This window comes from Coregonus lavaretus, assembly GCF_964263955.1.
Source record: "Coregonus lavaretus genome assembly, chromosome: 2".
Classification (NCBI taxonomy): domain Eukaryota; kingdom Metazoa; phylum Chordata; class Actinopteri; order Salmoniformes; family Salmonidae; genus Coregonus; species Coregonus lavaretus.
In genome coordinates, this window is record NC_139989.1 from 80,257,281 (window position 1) to 80,272,476 (window position 15,196).

The following is a 15,196-nucleotide window of genomic DNA, read 5'->3' on the forward strand; positions in this document are numbered from 1 at the left end:
GAAGATAACATTTTAAATGTGGCTCTATACTCCAGCATTTTGGATTTGAGATCAAATGTTTCATATGAGCTGACAGTATACAAGGGAATTTTCATACATATCTGTTTCACCATTTAGAAAAATAAAAGCACTTTATGTATCTAGTCCCCCTATTTGAATAAGTCATAAGTATTCTGACCAACTAACTTATAGTGTATTAAAGTAGTCAAAAGTATAGTATTTGGTGACAATGACTACATCAAGATTGTGACTGCCACGATTAAGAAAAATCATGAATGAATCATGAATAATAATGAATGAGAAAGTTACAGAGGCTACAACAAAACATGCTAACCTCTCACCATTAACATGAAATAAAAGGTGACATTCTGTTCTGTCACCTAATATGAAACATTCTATCTCAAATCCAAAATGCTGGAGCATAGCACCAAATGTAAAACTGTAAGCTTCACTGTCCAAACACATATGGTGTGGACTATGTGTGCCTGGTAAACACATGTGGATCTGGTGAACAGTTATCACTTGTTGACCAACTACAGGAATACTGACCTAAGAGTCTCCAGTTTACAGTGGGGATTCCCCAGTCCAGCAGAGAGCAGCTTCACTCCTGAATCCTTCAGGTCATTGTTACTCAGATCCAGCTCTCTCAGGTGTGAGGGGTTTGACCTCAGAGCTGAGACCAGAGAAATACAGCCTTCCTCTGTGACTCCAGAGCCTGACAGCCTGCAAATAGATCATCATGATTTCACAAACACACTGTTAATTTAACACCAGGAGTGTAGAAGGACAATGGCAAATGCATTTGGTTTATTCTCTTAAACAACATATAGATTCATCTTCCATCTCCTAGAATGTATGGTCATATTGTTATACTAATGTCAACATCAATGCACTGATTCAATATGTTTTTCAATATGTATTAAATACATATTATAAAACATATATTTCTCTAAACTTAATATTTCTTCCTGATGATTAGTACTTAAATGTCATTTTATGTACTCACAGAGCAGCTCTGGAGGCTTTGACCACTGGAAACAGCCTCAGAAGACCTTCCTCTGATCTGGAGTATTTCTTCAGGTCAAACACATCCAGCTCCTTTTCTGAAGTCAGCAACACAAAGACCAGAGCTGACCACTGTGCAGGTGACAGTTCTTCTTCTGAGAGACTTCCTGATCTCAGGTATCTTTGGATCTCCTCCACTAGAGAATGGTCATTCAGTTCATTCAGACAGTGGAACAGATTGATGCACCTCTCTGGAGAGGGATTCTCCCTGATCTTCTCCTTGATGTACTTGACTGTTTCTTCGTGGCTCCGCGAGCTGCTTCTTGTCTTTGTCAGTAGACCTCGTAAGTGCTTCTGATTGGACTCCAGTGAGAGGCCCAGAAGGAAGCGGAGGAAAAGGTCCAGTTTTCCTGTCTCACTTTGTAAGGCTTTATCCACAGCACTCTTGTATAAAGTAACTTCAGGCTTGTGTCTGATCCTCACAGAAAAGTTCCTGGATGTTGATTGCGGTTTGGTCATTAGATTCTCGTTGTTGTTGATGAATGAGAAGAACACATATACAGCAGCCAGAAACTCCTGAATGCTCAGATGCACGAAGCAGTACACCTTGTCCTGGTAGAGCACACATTCCTCTTTAAAGAGCTGTGTGCACAATCCTGAGTACACTGAGGCTTCATTGACATCAATGCCAGCCTCTTTCAGGTCTTCTTCATAGAAAATCAGATTGCCCTCAACAAGCTGTTGAAAAGCCAGTTTTCCTAGTGACAGAATGCTCTCTTTATTCCAGTGTGGACCTGGATACTTTTCATTCTTCTGTTTGGTATGAAACACCACAAGGTGTGTGTACATCTCAGTCAGAGTCTTGGGCATCTCTTCTGTCTTGTGTTTCAGCATGTGTTCAAGGACTATTGCAGAAATCCAACAGAAGACTGGAATGTGGCACATGATGTGTAGGCTTCTTGATGTCTTTATGTGTGAGATGATTCTGCTGGCCAGGTCCTCATCATTGAATCTCTTCCTGAAGTACTCCTCCTTATGTGGGTCATTGAATCCTCGTACCTCTGTCACCTGGTCAACACACCCTGAAGGGATCTTATTGGCTGCTGCAGGTCGGGTAGTTATCCAGAGAAGAGCAGAAGGAAGCAGATTTCCCTTGATGAGATTTGTCAGCAGAACATCCACTGAGGTTGACTCTGTGACGTCACAGCAGATCTTGTTCTTCTGGAAGTCTAGGGGCAGTCGGCACTCATCCAGACCATCAAAGATTAACAGAACTTTGTACTTGTCGTAGTTGGAGATTCTTGATTCTTTGGTTTCCATTGAGAAGTGATTGAGAAGTTTAATCAAAGTGTGTTTCTCCCCGTTCATCAAATTCAGCTCCCGAAAAGGGAATGAAAATACAAATTGGACATCCTGATTTGCTTTTCCTTCAGCCCAGTCCAAAATGAACTTCTGCACAGAGACTGTTTTTCCAATGCCAGCGACTCCCTTTGTCACCACAGTTCTGATACGTTTGTCTTGTCCAGTTAAGGGTTTGAAGATGTCGTTACATTTGATTGCAGTCTCTGGTCTTGCTTGTTTCCTGGTTGTTGTCTCAATCTGTCTCAGCTCATGTTCATTATTGACCTCTCCTGTTCCACCCTCTGTGATGTAGAGCTCTGTGTAGATCTTATTGAGAAGTGTTGGGTTTCCTTGTTTAGCGATCCCCTCAAATACACATTGAAACTTCTTCTTTAGATTAGATTTGAGTTCACGTTGGCAAACTACAGCAAGCTCATCTGAATCTAGAAATAACACAGAGGATATTAATATTACATATATTTTAATGCCTACAGTATTGTAGGACTGTGTTATGAACTGACTGTATAAATCTGTAAATGTTTTCATAATACAGACAGGAGTGACTGATTATATTATTATTTGTTATTATTAATGTTGTCTCTCTCTCTCTCTCTCTCTCTCTCTCTCTCTCTCTCTCTCTCTCTCTCTCTCTCTCTCTCTCTCTCTATATATATATATATATATATATATATATATATATATATATCTGTCTAAATTAATCAACACAACACCTCCCTGCTGCTACTTGATGAGGTCACTAGGTGTTGTGTTATGGCTGCTACAATATCATTTAGTTACACAGCTACTTTAGCTGTACTTTAGCTACAGCTTTTAAATGTTCTAAAACAGCATTCAACATGAGGCAGACAGCTCTTACTTTTCTCCAGTGTGTCAGCAAGCTCCTTCTGGTTCATTTTCCTCAGGACGTGCAGTGTGATCTTCAGAGCCCCCTCTCTGGCACTGCTCTCCTGCTTCTCATCTTCAGCATCCACCACTTCATTATCCTGCTTCTGACTCTCAAAGCCTTCTGGGAGTTCTGGACTAAGAATCCTCTTGAACATCTTCAATCAAGAGAAGAAATGCTTTCTCATTAACACATTAATGAATGATTGACAGATCAACTTTACTTGAGGTAAACAAAAACAAATGTACATAACAGGACCACATACACTGAATTTGGAGGCCAGGTCTGTTTGATGACTTTGGGAAGACTGACCACTGAGAATCTCTGACTCTGATCTCTCCTGTTGGTTTCTGTGGACAAAACATGAGATTACATTTCCTCATCCAGGGAGTACACTCTCACACACACACACACACACACACACACACACACACACACACACACACACACACACACACACACACACACACACACACACACACACACACACACACACACACACACACACACACACACACACACACACACACACAGGGAGGGAATGTAGTGTTTGTTTAATATTGTTTAGGACTATGAAAATGGGAAAAATGATTAGTCTATGGATTATGAAAACAACAAAAATAAATGGTAAAATGGGAGAGGAGAAATGACTAGAGACAGTGTTGTTTAACTCACTGACCATGACCCATGAATTCTTCTTACCTTTGTTCAGTAGAAAAGTCTCCCTCTCTAAACACTATAGAACGATCCATAGACCGGTCACTCTTCATGGACACACAGCTGGGTACAGGGGAGGCTGGTCTCTCCTGCTTGATTGGACTTCAACACAACAGAGACAAACATTACATCTCTCATCTACTCTGAGCCCAGATGGGGAAACAAGAGTTTCATTCCAAAACGCTATATATCTATTTTCAGAAATGTTGGTAAATTAGCTTTTATTGTTTGAAGAAATTATGAAAGAGATTGGCGTGTTTTTTCACCATCTAATCATGGTATGGGGTTGTTCAATGACAGACATGTATTTGTTTAAAATCTATCACTTGATGGTTTCATATCAGAGAGACATATAATCATGTTTTTTGCACAATGCTATATATCTGCCTCACTCTCAGAGAAATAAGTAGTGCTGCTAGGTTTTACACAGTAATAATATATATCTGTCTCACTCTCAGAGAAATAAGTAGTACTGCTAGGTTTTACACAGTAATAATATATATCTGTCTCACTCTCAGAGAAATAAGTAGTACTGCTAGGTTTTACACATTAATAATATATCTCCCTCACTCACAGAGAAATAAGTAGTACTGCTAGGTTTTACACAGTAATAATATATCTGTCTCACTCTCAGAGAAATAAGTAGTACTGCTAGGTTTTACACAGTAATAATATATATCTGTCTCACTCTCAGAGAAATAAGTAGTACTGCTAGGTTTTACACAGTAATAATATATTCTGCCTCACTCTCAGAGAAATAAGTAGTACTGCTAGGTTTTAAACAGTAATAATATCTATCTGCCTCACTCTCAGAGAAATAAGTAGTACTGCTAGGTTTTGCACAGTAATAATATATATCTGCCTCACTCTCAGAGAAATATGTAGTACTGCTAGGTTTTATACAGTCAAATGTGGCCGACCGGCTCGATTTGGTCTTATGTAGCAAAATTTGAACTGGTGTTTTTTTACATTGGATAAAAGTAGAGACTCAGCTAGAAAAATTTATATCATACACTACAGTTGAGGAACAATGGGAAAGTAATTCTGCTTTGAAAGATGATAAACTTGTAATCTCAATTTTGAGAAAATTGCCTTTGAATGTTTTGGTTCACCTACTGGAGAGCTCTTCTTTATCTACAGTGGTATTAGTTTGGCAGATGATGTTACCCATCTAAATAAATAGTATATATATATATGGTGCTTTTGGTTTATGTCAGTTTCATTGTTTGTTATGCTATAAATGGTTATTTTATGGTTGTAAGTGGTAAAATGAACTAGAAAATGTCATATTTTGCAATTCTGGGTAATTACTACTTTAGTAAGGATATACTTTATTCAGTACTACTGCTGTTGCTAAATAATTCCAATAGATGGCAGCATAAGACCACAAATGACATTTCAAAAGATTCGTTTAGTTTTCTCCCTGCATACACCACTACTCCCCCTCACAGGAAAACTCCTGCACACGCTTTTTACTGTCCCTTTCCACACTGCTAACGCAAGAGGAACGGCTGAAAAAGCATTTAACACATTACTGTGAAGGAATATAATGATGATTCATGTTTATTATTAGCTGTTTTTATGCTCATGTTTTGAAATTATACTTCATTACTATAACGATTATCAATAAGCCTGAACATTAATTTAGTCACCTCTGGTCGAGAAAAACATATTTTCCTAGTACATTAATTGTCAGATTCATCAACCAGCAGCGAGCACTCTGCCTTATCTATTCCGAGGTTGTTTAATCGCAATATTAGATATTTAAAAATGCATGTATACTAGGGTTGAGGTTGGAGGATCTGACTAGTGATTATTTACCAGGGGTTCAACACCTGCTATAGTCACTATTTAATTGCTCTTCCAAAAGCAACACAGGCCTAATACGAGATATATAGCTAACTAAAGTAATGAGTGACCATTTCAGAAAATCATGGGACATATAGTATTTGGTTGCATGCTATTTTTACCCAATTCAAACCACATTTGAAAAATAAAACAAATGTGTCCTATTTATCAAGTGTTCTGTCTTGCTATTATACATATAATAAAATAACAACAAAATAATTAAAACACTATTTAATACTATAATTGTATTTATTAAGATAATATTATTACTAAAATAGTTTCTAAAAGTGTTCTAGGCTACCCTACCCTAGAATTAGGGGTTAGGGTTACGGCTAAAATAGGTTATAAGTAGGGTAAGAGTTTCTGTATAGCACTTTGTGACATCTGCTGGTGTAAAAAGGGCTTTATAAATACATTTGATTGATTGTTAGGTTTAGGGTTTATATGGCAAAAAACTGTATGGGTTTATAGCACTCTTGCGCCTCCCTTTGGCCATCTGTGGGTACTACATAACTCATTCATTAAATGTTTTACATTTACATTTTACATATTTAGCAGACGCTCTTATCCAGAGCGACTTACAGTTAGTGAGTGCATACATTTTCATACTGGCCCCCCGTGGGAAACAAACCCACAACCCTGGCGTTGCAAGCGCCATGCTCTACCAACTGAGCTATATGACACTTGCTAGGCTCATAATCTGAGGTAGCAACTGTGTCAGATCTACAAATCCATTAGCTAGACCACCCAATTAGACAACAATCACCCCATTATACCCATTTGGTTATAACTCAGTGAACCTGCGCAGCATTCGCTCAATTTGATGCCTATGAACGAAGATTTCGATGCATATCAAATTACCCAGCAGCCATTTAGAAACAACAAGTCATCTGAAAAATGGTTATTTCTTAATTAAAAAATGTGTTCTGGCTGTTTAAAATCGGCCACATCTTGAAAAAGAGGAGAGGGACATGCGTTTTGTTTAGATTGTACACTTTTTTCTTAAAACAAATATGGTTAACCATGACCAGAAAATGTTTAATGTTTGATGGCTATCCGCCAGCCATTGCCTCTTAAACTGTGTCTCACCTCACTATAGGTGACCACAACATCTACTCAGGTGAACAGTGTGCGCGCTCACCAAGTAGCAGTAACCTTGTTAATAATCAGTTACCTGAGGTAAACCTACAGGGTTAACGCTCACCAAGTAGTAGTAACCTTGTTAATAATAAGTTACCTGAGGTAAACCTACAGGGTCAACGCAGGCAGGTCTCATTGATAACAATAGTGAAGCTGGCATTGTGACGCAGAACAATGGGCTGGGAATAGAATGTTCTGAAGGCGAGTCGGTGCCACGGAGCTCAATAGAACTAATAGGAGCTGGTAGGGTGAAAAATTCCCAAACATAAGGCCTGTTTTTTCGCGATTACTTCATAACCAGGGACATAAGGTAATATTATGAAACTGGGCTCCATGGCGGATGCAATGAACTAATTTTATCAGAAATAAACGTTGTAAAAAATGTAACTTGAGGCGCCCCGAAAATAATATTCAAAAAGTTCAGTCCTTGGACACAGAGGGGTTAAACACTAAAGTTACCATCCATTTAGTGAAGAGAGGTTAACCGGAGAGAGGCCAACATCCGTCAACGAGAGAGGGAGAAGCCCTCCACGGTATTTAACAGGTGGAAGAAACAACCAGGGAGCTCCATCGGTCCACAAGAAATGCAGGCAGCCGGTGATGATGTAGTGGTAGCTAGGATAACTAGGATGCTGCTGGTAGAGTAGCTAGCTTAGCTAGCTGTACCGACTAGCTTGGCTAGCTAGCAGGTCGTCCGTCTGTCCCTCGAGGTTGATGACGAATCCGGTGAACCACAAGATGAAACAAGGATAGCGAGTGAAAAGGATCTGGCTACGAGTGAAAAGGATCTGGCTACACTCATACTGTCCCTGACCAAAAAGCAAATTGAACAATAAACTTCGGTGTCTCAACACTGTAACGAACTCCGTCGTTATTCCCCAAGATCACCTCACTCTGCTCCTAACTAGACAATATGCTTGGCGCCAAACCGTACGTGGACGCGGACAGTTCTGTACGGGGACGCGGGCAGTTCCAGAACGCGAACATGAGCAGTGCAACACAATACATTTACATTTACATTTTAGTCATTTAGCAGGCGCTCTTATCCAGAGCGACTTACAGTTAGTGAGTGCATACATAACCCAGTCTTTACACTGGCTTACATTAGTAATATTCATTTATTTATTTTTATATGTAAAAGAAATATTAAAAGTTTTTTTATAACAATATTTTGAGATCTGGGCCCATATCCACAAAGTGTCTCAGAGTAGAACATTGGTCGTATAAGTGCTGAGAATAAAGACATTTTACACTTATGGGTATAAATTAAAGCTATGCATGAAGCCTCTAGTCCCACCAAGTCAGCAGATATTTAGGACACCTCATGAGCTGTCCTAACCAGTTAAGAGTTAACAGCAGGTGTCTTGATAATACTATAGAATAATGCAGTGAGTCAGTGGTTCCTGTGCCACATGTAATTGCTTTGGAGTAGTTTAAATAATGTTTCTATATTTCTATATGATCAATCCATAATAATATAGACCTACATGGAACAGTTTCTCTTCAGCATTTGGCAATGATTTCTGTATAATAATGATGTATAATAAGTCTTGGTGATTCAATAGCCTAGTTAATCATTACATGTCTAATGTTATTATATTATTATTATTATATTAACACACTATCTATGTTTGGCTCAGTCTGGCAGTTACCCAGAACTATCAGATGCTCTCTCTTGTGGCTGCTGCTGATGACAACTGCATGTATGTTATCATAATAATGATGTCTGCATAGCATGTTGTCTTCATTTTGGCAGATTAACTCATGCTTATTTCTGAATATTAAATCAGGTTTCTGCCCAGCGGCAAATGAGTTGGAGCTGTGCCAGGCGTTGAACCTAATAATAATAATAATATGCCATTTAGCAGACGCTTTTATCCAAAGCGACTTACAGTCATGCGTGCATACATTTATGTGTATGGGTGGTCCCGGGGAACGAACCCACTACCTTGGCGTTACAAGCGCCGTGCTCTACCAGCGGAGCTACAGAGGACCACAACCTGTGCTGGTCTCAACTGTATGTGTGAGGTCTGCTGTTTGGGGGGGTTAAGAACGGAGCATAATACATGTTTTTGTTGTTTGCTGTAACTAATGGACAAAGTTGTACTGTATTGTAATGTATTGTATTGTAAAGAAGTCAGCCAGAGTTGACGTGGGCCATCGTTCAAACAAAGAGATGCCTCCCTGGCCACCAGTGTGTTTGCATATAACCAAGATCAATTCTACCCCCCATACAATACTTGTATACACAGTAATTACTTTTTAATAATAATAATAATAATAATAATAATATTAATAATAATATTAATAATAATATTAATAATAATAATTATAATAATAATAATAATAATAATAATAATAATAATAATAATAATAATAATAATAATAATTAATTATACACATTACATTTTGGATGGATAGTACTCAGACATCTATAGTGTTTACAGTAATGACTATTACCGATCATGATCTTTTTTAATCCCACCCCTCTGCTACTCTCAGCCCCGCCCACCTATCTCCCTAGAACATCCTCTTTTTTGATTTCCACCTGCCATATTTGTTCAACTGTGATGTGATGTCATACATGCATGTTTAACCTTTCTAGTCGCATAGTATCCACAGACTAAATTAAAGGTCAATATTTTTCATAAGAGTATTATTCTATTGTTGATTGACTGACTATGGCTTTCCAAACCCCCAGCACTGCTATTTCTAAGGATCATCTTAAATGAATATTGGGATTTTTCAACCATTCCTATTTTCCTATAAATTATATTCTGAGCAAATAATATTCCTATTTAATAGTAGTAGCCATCATTCATAAATGGCACCATGCAGGGTTCTATATGGAACCATTTTGGTTCAGTGAAGAAGAACCTCTAGAGTTCTGATCAAAGAACCCTATAAAAGGGACTGTATATAGAACTTTTAGTGGTTCCATATATTAAGCAAGCGATAGAACCCTTTTGGGTTTAAACAGGAGTGAAGAGTGTGTTGATTTGACGGAAGTATTATCAAAATTCCACTTGTAACAACGATCAGAATTAGTAAAAACAACAAGGTTCTGCATGACAACATATTAGACAATAACTAAGAGTAGGCTAAATGATTGTGTCATGCAGAACTTCTATAGATGTGTGTGTGTATGATGGTAAAGATGTGGGTGTGTGTGTGTGTGTGTGTGTGTGTGTGTGTGTGTGTCTGTGTGTGTGTGTGTGTGTGTGTGTGTGTGTGCTGGTGAGACATCCACATATCACAGCCAAATATACAGGATACAAACATTTCATTCCAGCTATATAGCGTTTTGCAAAAATAAAAATTAATACGCAAAAATCTATTAATTAAAATCTTAGAAGAACAATATTTTACACGCACATGAAGGTACCAATAAGCAATCATTTCTGATGTAAAATAACAAACGTGAAACAATTGTGGATATAACGTTTTAGAAATAAACTCCTTATAAATTCTTAAAAACATTGTCATCTCACCTCTTAGCTTTGGTGTCATGTCCCCCAAAAAGACTCATTTTAGAGGCAGGGCCCCCCTCCTCTCTCTCCCCAGAGAGACTCATTTTAGAGGCAGGGCCCCCCTCCTCTCTCTCCCCAGAGAGACTCATTTTAGAGGCAGGGCCCCCCTCCTCTCTCTCCCCAGAGAGACTCATTTTAGAGGCAGGGACCCCCTCCTCTCTCTCCCCAGAGAGACTCATTTTAGACCACTGACCCCTAAACAGAGATCCAACATGTTGGTTGTGGTTAACACAGTGACAACTAATTATTGAAGGTCAATTGTTCTATTTTATTCATTATCTCTTAGAAATAAAACATTTACTAACAGACACGTCCAAACAGTCAGGTGATTTAATGCAATCACATCAACACGTAGTCATGACTGATATTTTTAACCTTTTCTCCATGTAGTGGAACTAATAATAATAATAATATAATAATAATAATAATAATAATAATAATAACATAATAATTAGGGGTGTAACGATCCATCTACTACATCGATGTATCGATTTATATTCATATGATCCAACTACATCGATCTGTGCTAGGCGAGTTGGCCTTTTGGACAACATATATCGATCTAACATCGTTTTAAAATGTAATAAATCGATTGTATCGATACTAGGAAATAACCCATTGGATTTAAGCACGTCAGACTTTATATGCAGGGGTGCACATAACTGGTACGCAGATACGCAAGCGCGACAAAAATCAGGAATGCGTAATGCCACTTGTGTTACTACGCGCCTTTGCGTACTTGACCGATCTTCTCATCTAACCTTACACATGACATGTTGCTTGTCAACTACTGTCAGGGATGTCCAAAAAGCAACAGACATTAAGCAGATTCTTTGGAGTTTCGCCACCTACAAAGAAACGCCAACTGGAGCCAGAGCCGAAGAAAATACTTTTTTCGGAAAAGTGGCTTGAAGCTAACGATGAGCGCACTGAAATGTGGTGCAAGATTTGCCGCTCAAATCCACATCTAGCAGACAAAACAGGTGCATTTTATAAAGGCTCAAAGAATTTCAACCATCCTTTATTTGACAAACATGAAAAGAGCAAGGAGCACACGAATGTGGCGCAAGCCATTGCTAAAAGCTAGCCGAGAATAAATGTCCAGTCGCCGAGACATGCTGAATGAAGAACAGCGGCAAGCTCTGTTTAATATTTTTCTCTTTCCATAAAGCTAAACACGCACGTCCCATGTCTTCCTATTCTGAGGATGTTCCTTTACTGAATGCTTTTTGATGGATCTGAGGACATCACAAAAACTGAGCAGGAAATAGTTTACATTGTGTCCAGCAACGGAGAGTTTACTTCGGACTTTATTGGACTGATTGAATTGGGTGCTGACCGAACCGCACAGGCCATAACAGACGGACTTGTGAGACTTTTCCAGGACACAGGCTTGGATGACTGGACAACAAAGTTGCACAGACGGGGCTGCTGTCAACGTAGGTATGGGTAAGTTTCATAATACCAGATGGTCTGCATGGAGGCATGAAACACTGTTAAAAATAGCAAGACTATTGCCAGCCATTAAAATGCAACTGGTTACCAGGTATTTATTTCAGTCACACTGGTTGAATTTTTGGCTAAAAGGTTACTGAATCGATTTCAAGTCACTGAATCGTTTCGGATCGTATCGTTCTAAATGAACCAATATCGTCCTTGAATCGTATCGACAACCACGAATCGTGATACGAATCGAATCGTTGTTAAAACGAATCGTTACACCCCTAGTATTTATCCTACTGTTTTTACCAAACAAATTTCTGTTTTATGTGAAGTGTCTAATCAAGAGTGGACCACTGGCTCCACCTAGTGGATGTTCAGTTACATCACAGTTGTAGAAAAAAATCACCTATTACGATAGTATACTATTCTCTATCCCTCTCTCAATGGATAACAATTCACTCAATGGATAACAATGGTTTTTTAAATATTTAACAGTATTTCAATATTTGTTTTTTGCAGACATTTTAAGACTGGATGACATACAATTTTCAGATAATTAATATTATTATTTTATTTATTTGTTTTTTTTTAAGGGGGTAGATCAGCTTAATATTGCAGATAGATTGTAACTTCCATCAATGTAATTGTCTGCATCACTTCCAGTCCCCCATGTTTTTTATATATATACACACACACACATATTTACATTTACGTCATTTAGCAGACGCTCTTATCCAGAGTGAGTGAGTGCATACATTATTTTATTTTTTTCTCCATACTGGCCTCCCGTGGGAATCGAACCCACAACCCTGGCGTTGCAAACGCCATGCTCTACCAACTGAGCTACATCCCTTCCGGCCATTCCCTCCCCTACCCTGGACGACGCTGGGCAAATTGTGAGCTGCCCCATGGGTCTCCCGGTCGCGGCCGGCTACGACAGAAACTGGATTCGAACCAGGATCTCTAGTAGACCACTGCGCCACTCGGGAGATAATACACATACACATACATATACACACATATATATATATATATATATATATATATATATATATATATATATATATATATATATATATATATATATATATATATATATATACATATATATACATATATACACACATACATACACACATACATACACACATACAGTGAGGGAAAAAAGTATTTGATCCCCTGCTGATTTTGTGATTGACAGTTCTTTTGTGTTTCTTCCATTTGCGAATAATCGCACCAACTGTTGTCACCTTCTCATCAAGCTGCTTGGCGATGGTCTTGTAGCCCATTCCAGCCTTGTGTAGGTCTACAATCTTGTCCCTGACATCCTTGGAGAGCTCTTTGGTCTTGGCCATGGTGGAGAGTTTGGAATCTGATTGATTGATTGCTTCTGTGGACAGGTGTCTTTTATACAGGTAACAAACTGATATTAGGAGCACTCCCTTTAAGAGTGTGCTCCTAATCTCAGCTCGTTACCTGTATAAAAGACACCTGGGAGCCAGAAATCTTTCTGATTGAGAAGGGGTCAAATACTTATTTCCCTCATTAAAATGCAAATCAATTTATAACATTTTTGAAATGCTTTTTTTCTGGATTTTTTTGTTTTTATTCTTTCTCTCACTGTTCAAATATACCTACCATTAAAATTATAGACTGATCATGTCTTTGTCAGTGGGCAAACGTATAAAATCAGCAGGGGATCAAATACTTTTTCCCTCACTGTACCATTAAAATTATAGACTGATCATTTCTTTGTCAGTGGGCAAACGTACAAAATCAGCAGGGGATCAAATACTTTTTTCCCTCACTGTACCATTAAAATTATAGACTAATCATTTCTTTGTCAGTGGGCAAACGTACAAAATCAGCAGGGAATCAAATACTTTTTCCCTCACTGTACCATTAAAATTATAGACTGATCATTTCTTTGTCAGTGGGCAAATGTACAAAATCAGCAGGAGATCAAATACTTTTTCCCTCACTGTACATACATACAGTACATATTCTTTAAAAAAAATATATTTCCCTTTATTCCTTTCCAACCCCACCACCCCTTCCCTAATTGGCGTAAACTAGTGAACAACAATGCTTAGGCCTCTACTTCCAGCTTATAGTCAATTTTACAATAATTATATTTTGTTTGTTTTTACTCCTGAACTTCCTCTACCCTCAACCTCTCCGATCATTTTCATGATGTCCATCCGGTTTGCTTCTATATGCCATATCTTTCTAACTGTGCTCTTTCCCAAAAGCTCCCAACCTACAACCTATATACTTATTATGGACACAGTATGCTTACATTATTAGTTATCTTGTTATTATTTGTTGTTAGTTGTTATTAGTCCCATCCTTCAACTCCATTCAATACCTCCCATCTATCTCTTAACACCATCCATATTGGATTTCTATTTGCCATATGTTTCTACTGTACTGTGATGTTTTACAAAAGTTCTGAACCTTTCTATTAATTAATATTATTACTATATTGTATTTGGTGTAAAATATCAGTATTTTTAAGTAAAAAATGTATATTGTAATATAATGTAAATTCTACAGGTTACCCTACATTTATGCAGCAGGTACCCAAAGTAATTGATGTGGATCAAGAAGCAGCACCACAAACAGAAGTGATTGTTATAGAGGATAACGAGTTTGAGGAACAACAGACAGAAGCTGTATCTTTACTCAGTCACTCGCCATCAAGATATTTTAGACGTGAGTCAACATTTAAATGGGTAATAATCTTTATATAATAAGCAATAAACAAAAGGTGTACTATGTTTTCAAAACCTAATCTTGTGTTTACAGCTGACTCTCCATGTAGAAGCGTGTACAGCGTTCAACCCAGGCATTATGGACTCCTCCGTTGAATGACTGCTTGAATGATTTTGAAAACGACGTTCTCCTCTCTTTCTGTACAGCAGGCTTTGACATAAACGAAACTCAAACCAACCCAAGAACAGAGGGATTGTCATACCTAGACACGCCTCCAAACCCCCCCCCCGAGGCGTTCAGTATATAATAGGGCACCGACTCTATTTCAAAGTCCAGCACGGCTCCACAGACACATAGTTCAAGTTGACAGAATGGCTTCACCTTTGACCGAGGAGAACGATTGGTCTGAAAAGGACTGGATTGAAGAACATGCTCTTTATGGATATGGCCTGTTTTATTATAGTTATAACTTTTAATGACTATGTTAAAAACAATATTATGATTATTCTTTTTGTAAAAAGACAGACTCAGACAATGGACAGTGGGAAGAAAA

General features: G+C 38.2%; 2 protein-coding genes across 2 annotated transcripts in view; one reads left to right on the top strand and one right to left on the bottom strand.

Annotated features, from left to right (window-relative positions):
• The window catches only part of LOC311140758 (NACHT, LRR and PYD domains-containing protein 3-like), a gene marked incomplete at its 5' end in the record, with an annotated part of 241,072 nt that overhangs the window by 168,420 nt on the left and 57,456 nt on the right, over positions 1-15,196 (top strand). The window lies entirely within an intron of this gene.
• Positions 1,003-10,484, bottom strand: LOC311099023 (NLR family CARD domain-containing protein 3-like; the record flags this gene model as incomplete). The annotated part of the gene is made up of 5 exons (XM_084139619.1): positions 1,003-2,789; positions 3,224-3,407; positions 3,516-3,600; positions 3,953-4,069; positions 10,447-10,484. The coding sequence occupies 5 exons, from the start codon at positions 10,482-10,484 to the stop codon at positions 1,003-1,005; spliced, it is 2,211 nt and encodes a 736-aa protein (XP_083995745.1).